Below are 11,248 nucleotides of genomic sequence, written 5' to 3'. Positions count from 1 at the left end.
CTGTGATTCTCAAGAGCTATTTTCCTTAGAGGATACATGGTCTAAATCACATATTTGACCTAGAGTAAAGTTTCCAAGTAAAGGGTGAGTATCTGAGTTCTCTCTGTTCTAGAGTTTTTAATCTCAGAGTGTTAAAGGAGTCTAGCTTCCTCACAACATTAAAAGAATTTCCTAAAGCTTTTAGAAGATGGTTACTCATAGTTTGCTGTAATACACCTGAAGACAGAAAATCATATTTTTCATAATTCAACCCATGCACATTTAATGGTTATATATTTGGTATTGAAACAGGTAGCTCATTGGCCATAACTGTTCCCTTTGAAGTAACATACAAAAAATCTAATTCCAATTCCTGTTACCAGTCATGTAGACACTTGGTATAAATTATTTTGATCCAAATCTTCAGTTTTCATGGATAGTTACAGTTTATAAATTATCATCATAAAATACTGCCCCCAGAACTAAGCACAATTCAACAGATGCTGTTTAAGTGTCTGTCACCTCCCTTATTTTAGATAGTATGTTCCTTTTAATGAACTTAATAGCATTGTTGTGTTTTTTCTCTTGATCCAGATCTTTTGAACATGAGAGCTGTGAGGTCAATTTCTCTCAGTATTGAATGTTTTGCCAACTGGCCGATCCCTACTTATCCTAGATTCATATTTCTTTAAGAAGCCTTCCTTGACCCTTATTCTGGGTTAGCACCACATTTACTGTGTTTCTGTAAGACTTGCACAGTCATGTATTTGTCACATCTCTTCATCTGCCTCCCTGCTCCTAGACTCCACATTCTGAAGACCAGGGATTCTGTCTCATTTGTCTCTATCCTGAGTGCTCACGAAAAATTTTATGCTTATAAAACTGTTAAGTTTTTCTTCTTTTTAAAGTTTTCATTTAAATTCCAGTTAGTTAACATAAAATGTAATAATATTTTCAGGTGTACAGTTTAGTGATTCAACACTTCCACACAACACCCGGTACAAGTGCACATTCACAAGTGCATGCCTTAATCCCTATCACCTATTTCCCCCACCCATCTAGTAACCAACCAACCAACTGTTCTGTATAGATAACAGTTTGCTTATTGGGTTGTCTTTATCTCTCTTTTTCCCCTTATGTTTGTTTTGTTTCTTAAATTCTACATATGAGTGAAATCATATGGTATTTGTCTTTCTCTGACTGATTCCACTTAGTGGTAATACTACTCTCTAGCTCCATCCACATCACTGCAAATGGCAAGATTTCATTCTTTTTATGGTTGAATGATATATATCATATATGGCATGTTATATAACATCTTTATCCATTTATCTACCAATGGACACTTAGGCTGCTTCCACAGTATGGCTAAGATAAATAATGCTGCATAAACACAGAAGTGCATAAGACCAACTCTTACAGCATAGAACAAAAAAGGGATAGTTCTAAGTGATATTTATTTACATGCCCCATATAATAGACCTCAGGGTCTTTGAGCACTAACATAGATCAGGGACAGACATAGAACTGGAGCTACAAGGTTGAAAAGACAAATTCTGTTTCATACTACATTGCATGGTGGGACAATAAATATCTGCCACAAAGTTTTTTCTTCTCTTTCTACATAAAATTCCCAGAGGAAAATGACAGCAGGAAATCATTCCACAGTGACTGAGTTCATCCTCGCTGGGTTAACAGAGAACCCAGAACTCCAGCTGCCCCTTTTCTTCCTCTTCCTAGGAGTCTATGTGGTCACGGTGGTAGGGAACTTGGCCATGATCACACTGATAGGGCTGAGTGCTCACCTGCACACCCCCATGTACTACTTCCTCAGCAATTTGTCCTTCATTGATCTCTGCCATTCCACTGTCATTACCCCTAAAATGCTGGTGAACTTTGTGACAGAGAGGAATTTTATCTCCTACCAAGCATGCATGACTCAACTCTACTTCTTCCTTGTCTTTGTTATATCAGAGTGTCATATGTTGGCTGCAATGGCATATGACCGCTATGTTGCCATCTGTAACCCATTGCTTTACAATGTCACCATGTCTTATCAGGTCTGCTCCTGGCTGGTAGTTGGGGTGTATATCATGGGCTTGACTGGTGCCACAGCTCACACAGGCTGCATGCTAAGAGTGCTTTTCTGCAAGGCTGATAGAATCAACCATTACTTCTGTGATCTTTTCCCACTACTGGAGCTCTCCTGCTCCAGTACTTATATCAACGAGGTAGTAGTTTTGTGCTTCAGTGCATTTAATATTCTTGCCCCCAGCCTCATGATTCTTAGCTCCTACGTCTTCATCATTGCCAGCATCCTCCGCATCCGCTCCACTGAGGGAAGGTCCAAAGCCTTCAGCACCTGCAGCTCCCACATCTCAGCTGTTGCCGTTTTCTTTGGATCTACTGCATTCATGTACCTGCAGCCATCATCTGTGAGCTCCATGGACCAAGGGAAAGTGTCTTCTGTGTTTTACACCATTATTGTGCCCATGCTGAACCCTTTGATCTACAGCCTGAGGAATAAAGATGTCAGAGTTGTCCTGAATAAGATTCTTGAAAAAAGAAGGGAAAGGGTATTTTGCTTGAGAAAAACTTTATAATTTTCCAAGAAGGTTTGATAAGGAAACAATCCAGAGACAACAATATATGTCCACAAGTAATGAAATTGTTCTTACTACTTGATAATTTTGAAGAGCAGTCTGGGAGTACTGGATTCACAGTGCCATTCATATGATAGTGCACTGAGTGTACTGGACATAGAGTTAGAAAGCAAAGTGCAGGCAAATAAAATTTGCAGAATTAGGATATCTCTTAGAAATAGGATGCATAACAATGGTTATCTGCTAACTTAAATCAGTGAAATAAGTCAAGTACGGTTCCTTTGATAATAGTGCATTGTATTTTAGTATGTTTTTCAAGACTTAACTTCTACTAGTTATAGGAAAAGATGGTTTATTTTAAATGAGAATTATAATATAGGATTCATAAGCTCTAACCACAATAGATCACATACATTACCTGCCAGTACTTTATGTCAAGGTCTTACTTACCCGTATGCTTTTCTCCACCCCCCTCCCCCACCGCCTTTTTAAAAATTCAAGTATAGTTGACACACAACATTACTTTAGTTTCAGATATAGAACATAGTGATTCAACATCTCTGTACATTATGCTATGCTTGCCACAAACGTAGCTAACCATCTGTCACCATACAATACTACTACAATACCATTGACTATATTCCTTTTGCTGTGCCTTTTTTTCTTGTGACTTGCTCATTCCATAACTGGAGGTCTGTACCCACCTCTACACTTCACCCCTTTTTGCTCATACCCCATCCATCTCCGCTCTGGCAACCAAAAATCTGTTCTCTGTATTTATGGGTCTGATTCTACTTTTTGTTTATTCAGTTTGGTTTTTAGATTCCACATATGAGTGAAATCATATGATATTTGTCTTTCTTGGTCTGACTTATTTCACTTGGCATAATACCCTTTAGATCCTTCAATGTTGTTGCAACTGTCTAGATCTTGTTTTTTATGGTTGCATAATATTTCATTGTAGATATGCTATATCTTCTTTATCCACTCATGTATTGATGGACACTTAGGTTGCTTCCATATTTTAGCTTGTAAATAATGCTGCAATAAAGGTGCATGTATCCTTCTGAATTAGTGTTTTTGTTTCCTTTGGGTAAATACCCAGTAGAAGAATTATTGGATCATATGAGATTTGTATTTTTAACTTTTTGAGGAATCTCTATGCTGTTTTCCACAGTGGCTATCCCACTTTACATTTCCACAAACAATACGCCAGTGTCCTTTTTTCTTCATATCCTCACCAAAACTTGTTATTTCCTGTCTTTTTGCTTTTAGTCATTCTGACAGGTATAAAATGATATTGTAGTTTTGATTTGCATTTCCCAGATGATTAATGATGTTGAGTATATTTTCATGTGCTGTTGGCCATCTATATAACCAATAACTAGAAAAAATTAAAATAAAATAATTAATGTATAAACAAACAAACAAAAAAATGAAGGACATTGATGGTAGAACTCTCGAGATGGGGCTTTAGGTAACAATTCATAGCAAAGCAAAGGGTTACATAAGTCTTGAAAAATTCAACTCTCTGTCCCAGTCTCTGTTTCTCTCTGTCAGTTTCTCTCTATATCTACATATATGGAAAATGTATACACACACGCATATTTTTAATTTCCAGAACCACTACATAGATCCTGATAGAATGGAAACCGTGGCTTCTGTAAATTTCAGCCATTTTCATTATTGTATAATCATTGATGCAAAAGTCTCTCTATATCCTTTCCATTTCTGTCTTCACCTCCAACTCTTTCCCACATCTTTTATTCAGCACACTGAGGGGACAGGCAGTTCTAGTCTGCTATCTGGAGAGTGGCCTTCCAGACATAAGGTTTCTCCTAAAAACGTCCCAGAATCCTGCAGCCACTGCTGTTTCAAAGCCAAAAGAAGCTTTGTGATGCGTGGGAATGTAAAACCTTGTTTGACTCTGAAAAGAATTACAGTGAAAGGGATTCAAAACAAGAGATCATCTGATGCCATAAGGTGTTCCATAGGCCAGCAGCAAGGGCAAAATCTGAGAATATGTTAAAATGCAGCATCTCACGCCACACACTTAAATCAAGAATCTGCTTTTGAATGACAAGATCCCCACATTATTCTTGCGCACGTTCAAGTTTAGGGGTTTTACCAAATATGATCATCAGACAACAGATACTAAGATTTTGATTTAATTGATATGGGCTGCAGCCTGGGTATAGAGAGATTTAAAATTTTGATTATTTTCAACGTGCCTCCACAAGTGAAAAACACTAATGTAACCCAACACTAATGTAAAATTAAACTCCTTTGAAGAGAATTGAACTTAATGCATTTAATGATATTTTATAAGAGCTCCCCTCGTGGAAGGGTCCATTACCTTAAATCATACTGCACTGAATGTGCTTCTGATTATTCCAGCTTTGGGGTAAAAAGCAAAAAATATATAAGAAAGGGGAATTAATATGGAACATTGGTGGCTATTATAAAATATTTTCTTTAAATATACGATCTAGCAAGTGGAGTTACAGTTTTAGTGAGGGCCTCAAAAAAGGAAACATTACATCAGAATTCTTAATTCTTACCTTATAACTCTATTCAATTATGGGCAGATCTGACTTTTGAACCAAGTGAGTATATTACCTACTTATGCATAAAGTATACATATTTTATAAAAGAAAAATGGTTCAATTCACTACTTTAAAATTCTGGCCACCTGGGTGGCTCAGTCGGTTGAGTGTATAACGTCACTCATTTCATGATCTCACAGTTTGTGAGTTTGAGCTCCACATTGTGTTTTGTGCTGCTGGTATGGAGCCTGCTTGGGATTCTTCTCTCTCCTCCCTCTCTGCCCCTTCCTCACTCGTGCTTTCTATCTCTCTCAAAACAGATAAATAAACTTAAAAAAAAAAATTCTGGCCCTATCAAAAGAAAGATATCTTGTCAGGATGTGCCCTGATCCTCTTAAACCTGCTATTACTGGAGGGAATGGGAACCAATCACACTGGGTAGGAGCTTGTATCTCAAACCCCATTCAGATCTGCTGGACCGGAATCTGCATTAAAAAAAAATCTCAGGTGATCCCATGAAAAATCTTTACTACTAATTGATAAATCCGAAATGGACAAAGAATCCCTAGAATGGATCTCTAGAAGGAAATAGACAACTGGGAAATGCTAACAGCAATTGCTTCTTTTCTCAAAAGATTGTTCCCTGAGACATGGAAATCCTCAAGAGTATTTATCTCCTTGTTATTTGGTGCCTGCCATGCCTGTATCCAGGACCAACCTCCAGAGCGCACTGGTCAGAGCTGCTCAGGGGACTAAGAATGGGAGGGGTTTGCTGCCCTGAAGCCGGAGAAACACAAAGTGCAGACCTACAATTGGAGACACTGACCTGTGACCTCAAAGATTATGATTCAGTAATTTTGGCCTTAGATTAGGAAATCTGTAATACAAGTCTCTCCAGAAGAGTTGAGAGAATTTGGAAGTTGATGAATAAAAAATTTTGAGAACATTTCTAAAGGTCTAGAAGCCATTAAGAAAAGAATTTTTATCAGTATCAAATATTTGGATAGAAAGGAGGCAGTGGTAATAATTTAAGTAAAACAACTGCATATGTAATATAATGGTTGAGATAACATTCTAAATTGATAATCTAAAAATAGCAAGATGTATGAATTATTTAGAGCTGTGGAAGTAACTTTTGGGAGAAGAAATGGTAAGAGAAACTGTTTATCAGAGCTCCTCTACAGAGATTAAATTGTCCCAGGAGTAATGAGTGTAGGGAAGTTGTTTCAGGAAGTTCTGTTTCTCATTATGAGCATGCTTATATTTCTACAGTCATAAGTTTTATGAATACCTTAATCTCCCTAGGTGAGTCTGATGATCAAACAGGTGGGGAAATCCTGAATTAATAAATCCTCAAATATGTTCTATATCTGATCGTAAAGCAGAACTCTTACAAGCATATCATACCTTTTGTCTGTATGAGACGATGAACCGTGTCTGTATCATATCTATGTTGAGCAACTGAAATATTGGCCTTGATGTAAAATTTCTGTGTATTGAGACAGACTAGATTCTAGAAAGAAAGGTGTTTCCTGATCCTATATGTAAATTTTAAATGGACACAGATTCTAGGAGAAAGGGGTATAGAGCATAAAGGAAAGTGCACTAAAATATCTACCTTGAGCTTCTAGATTCCAATATTGTGACCTTGAGAATCATACTCAGGATAGATCTTGTAGCTGAGCTGGTATTTTCCTTAAATCCCGAGAGAATCCCAAATACATCCAAAGGATCCAATCTGTACTTTTCCATTTTGCCTTAAGGTATTGCTTTTCTGAGTTTAAATGTTATATCCAGGTCTCATTTGGTAGCAAGAATAACCAGAGAATAGCTGGGGCCAGAAGTAAGCAGACCCTCCAAATCGAAGAGTCTCTAAAGAATTATAGGAAAATGGAAAGTACATTGTGTCTTGTTTTGTGTAAGTTTCAAAATGATGAATTGTTGAAAGTCTGGGGAGACTTATGGATTGTCTCAGGGACAAAGTATCTATACTATTCCTTAACAAATCTCTTTTAATTGTAGAGAAAAATAAGTCATCCTCTCCCTTGTTAGGCATGTTAGGAATTCCTTGTGGGACTATGGCAATATCTAGCAGATGCTTTTATTCAGCCCCCACATTGAAATAGTCCAGGTAATACCATTCTATGAGTACATTATGATATCTAGATACAGTTAGTAGGGGTCAATGAACAAAAAAACTTTCAAATCTTACATACAAAGAGTGTTTTCCCTGATTTTCTTTTTTCCCTTGTGGGAAATCAGTTCATAAAATTCTTTTAAAATATGTTTTAGAAGTTACATGCATTTTTGAACCTGTAAATATCTTGGCATGAAATTCACTAAGCTCTAACAAAATCTAATACTTCCTTGTCTTCAATCCATAATTTACTGAGAACAATGATTCTCACCTTTGTGACACCATTAAACACTTGAGAACCAATAGGGAAAAGGGGAAATTCTGACTGTTTCTTTTCCCAAAGGTTGACACCCATGGGATGAGATTCTAGTGGGAGGCCATTATCATTCCTTGTTCCTAATAAGACTCTTGGCATCACTGCCCAGTGTATAAAATCATCATACCGTATCAACCAACCTTTGCAGAAGGTCCTCAGCTTCATTAGAGATCAGGATCAGTGACCCCAAATTACTGCCATGAAGACTTTTAGTCTAAGGCCTCCTCAGCACTAAGGTGTCCTGCCAGGTTAGTACTCAGAACTATCTACTAGCATCATCAGATCATTTTTTGTTTCAGAGGAATGGAGGAGAGAATTATACATGGTTGCACTTCTGGAGGGCAGAAGGGGTATGTCTGAGTATGTTCCAGTCCTCAACTTTTAAAGTTTTAGGGGTCTACTGTAGCTCCCTCCCAGTGCACTTAAAGATGCACATGGTTCTTTATTTCTACCTGTTATCACTCTAATATTCATATTATCTGATAAACAAATGGTAGCCTTATCATCTCCTTGTCCCCTGCTGAATTATATGATGGCAAACACTTTTTGCTTATTCACACCAGGCAGTGTGAGGGCTTTGTTCACTTATTTGGAGTCTGTGTTAAGGTATTTCTAACATCCTTTTAATATTTTTATAAAAAACACATATTTATTGTTATTTGCTGTATGTGGCAAGCACTATGTCGCATTTGTAGTGTAGTCAAGAAGAACCAGTAAATAACTTATAATAATTACATGCTAAATGTAAACATAAAAACGTTTTCATGAGCACATAGAAAATGGTCTTAATTGGAGACTTCACTATTGAAGCCCTTAACTGAAGGATCCTAACTATTAAATAGATTTCACAGCACACAGAGAATGAATGGGGGAAAAGAGCAAAAGGAATATGATGAAAACCTGCAAAATGCTCTTTCTGAAATGGCTAAATCATGTAATACTGGCCGGGAAATAAAAAAGAAAAATTTTCTTTCGGTTACCAAATGATGTAAATCTATGAATGACAAGGAAATTGTTTTGGACATTATTTGAAGACTATGAAAAATATTGATAATTTTAGGAAGTTAATGTTTAGTGGAAGATATCAACTCTCTGTCTTTTTGTATATTATCAGTACAGGAAGGAGGAAAAAGGAGATGTGCTAAGGAAAAAAAATTAACTCTGGCCATCAGTAAGCAATGAAAATACTGGTCAAATAAAATACAAAACAGTGCAAATTGAAAAGATTAAAATTAAATTAACATTGACATTATTAGGAACTTACCAAGAGCCATGAAATGTGCTTAGCACCTTGTAGGTGTCACTTAATTTATTCTCCACTGGAGATAGATAATAACATTTTTTGCTTTTCAGAGGGTTGGAGATTGGATGTAATTATCCCAAGGTTGCACAACAAATATGGGGTTGAGTTGAGATTTCAAGTCTAATTTAAGAATTAAAACCCACTAGAATTAGGGAATCATGAACCAGTGCAATGGAAAGAGATGATAAGGATTATTTAATCCCATCACCTATTATGTGCTTGTGTCCTTGAACTATCAGCTTGGAAAGTGGTTATTCAGGCTGTGCTCAAACATTTCTGACTGCAAGATCAAGGGTCTTTCTGAGACTGTTCATCTTTGTTGTGAAACCAAAGATTTCTTTCCAGAGTTTCTTTTTTTTTTTTTTAACTTTTTAATGTTTTATTTACTTTTGAGAGAGAGATAGAGAGACAGACAGCGTGAGCAGGGTTAGAGAGAAGGAGACAGAATCCGAAGCAGGCTCCAGACTCTGAGCTAGTGTTAGCACAGAGCCCAACACGAGGCTTGAACCCACAAACCGTCAGATCATGACCTGAGCCAAAGTCAGATGCTTAACCGACTGAGCCACCCAGGTGCCCCTCTTTCCATTGTTTCAAACAATTAGTTTTACTTCACTCTCTTGGAGACATAGGCAATGAGTACAGTATTTACTTTTTTTTTTTTTTTTTTTTTTGGTAGAGGATGCCGAGTGAGAGGGAGAAAGTGAATATCAAGCAGGGACTAGATCTCAGCACCATGAGATCATGAAATGAGCCACAGTCAAGAGTTGGATGCTTAACTGACTGAGCTACTCAGGTGTCCCCCACCTCAGTACTTCTTAATAAAGCAATTAGTTGAACAGTGAGGTAACTGTCATGTGCCACATGAATTTTTGTTTTCCAAAGCAAAATATCTTCAGTTATTTGAGTCATTCTTAAAATGACAGATTTCTAGATCATGTTTTTGAAATTGGCCAATTTTTCTATATCACATAAAGTACTTTACTGCAAACTAAAAGCATCAATCTATTGTTTGAATGTCTAGTAAGAATATGAATTTGCATTTTCTAAAATGCTTCCAAATGGAAATTCAAGGTACGTTGGTTTTTAAAAAACAAAAAAAACACATCGCCTTCTAGATTAGCACTAAACATAACCTAAAAAGTTCTAATTGTATTTGCTCATGCCCTAGTAATCCACATTTTCACCATCTTGGAATTCTGTAGAGACCACAAGCAAAATACAAGGTTATAAAACAAGACCAGCAGAGTAACTCCTAGAGTTTGTCTTCAAAATCCCTTCTCATATTTTGAGAATATAAATAATTTTCTGACCTCTACCACTTTAATCAGGAAACCTAACTTGTTTAGGCCAATCATAGTCCACTGCACCCCTCATCATATTGGTGGACAGCGTGACCTACATGTAGGGCATTTTATTATAGTCTGGGATTAACCAAACTAGAATAAGGGAGAATGGCTCTTTGTTCTGGAAAAAGCTGTTGAGATATTAGCATGAATTCTGCCAAGCAGTATGTTTCTGCTCTTGGGGTGATAGGCCTGAGGGATGAAAGCTGGTGTGTATAAATTTAGCAGAGATTCTCAGGTGGAAAGATACCAGTAGTTGCCCATCCTTTGGCTATTTTGAGATGAGAGGATGGCTCAGAAAAATAGCTCAGACTAACATAATTACTTTTTTTCAGAGTTATGAATCCTATGCTTATTCATTATAGAAGGCACATGCTACTATTATTTATTCTGAGTAAGTGGAAACTGTTTGCCATTTGAGAAGCATGACAGTAATACATACATATAGAACATGGGAGGAAGAAAGAGACCTCAGAAGTAACAGAGGTAATGTCTCTATTGCCTGACTAAAAATCTGAAATTGGTGTTTTCTCTTAAAAAGTTACAAAATATCTTTTTCTAAGGCTTATTTATTTATTTTGAGAGAAAGAGAGAGAGAGAAGAAGGGGCAGTGAGAGAGGGGGAGAGAATCTGAAGTAGACTCTACATGCTCAGTGCAGAATCTGTTGTGGGACTCAACCTCACAAACCCTGAGATCATGACCTGAGCAGAGCCAACTCAGATGCCCCACAAAAGTTATGAATTATCTGATTTAAAATTTTCTTGAAGTCTATCATTACTTCTCCAGTTCAATGAGAATCACTGTTTGATCATTTGAAAAGACTCAGAGATCCCTGCATTATGACTCTCCTGTGATCAGGAATAGTGATCTTCATGGAATTATTCTCCTCCTCACATATACTCATGCAAACACATATGCATACACTCAAATACACACACACACACATACACACACACAAACACACAATCACACATGAATATTCATTTCCTCCTTTTAAACTCAGAAGCCTCTGCAAAGACA

The 11,248-nt window shown here is 37.0% G+C and overlaps 1 protein-coding gene across 1 annotated transcript; it reads left to right on the top strand.

Moving 5' to 3' along the window:
• Positions 1 to 1,616: 1,616 nt before the first annotated feature.
• Positions 1,617 to 2,582, top strand: LOC120243971 (putative olfactory receptor 8G2). The gene has a single exon (XM_039250231.1). It carries the CDS (start codon positions 1,623 to 1,625, stop codon positions 2,580 to 2,582), a length of 960 nt encoding a protein of 319 aa, XP_039106162.1. The 5' UTR covers positions 1,617 to 1,622.
• Positions 2,583 to 11,248: the final 8,666 nt, after the last annotated feature.

This window comes from Hyaena hyaena, unplaced genomic scaffold, assembly GCF_003009895.1.
Source record: "Hyaena hyaena isolate Hyena2069 unplaced genomic scaffold, ASM300989v1 scaffold_364, whole genome shotgun sequence".
NCBI lineage: Eukaryota > Metazoa > Chordata > Mammalia > Carnivora > Hyaenidae > Hyaena > Hyaena hyaena.
Note: the sequence above shows the minus strand (reverse complement) of the source record. Positions and strands in the feature narration are given on the sequence as shown.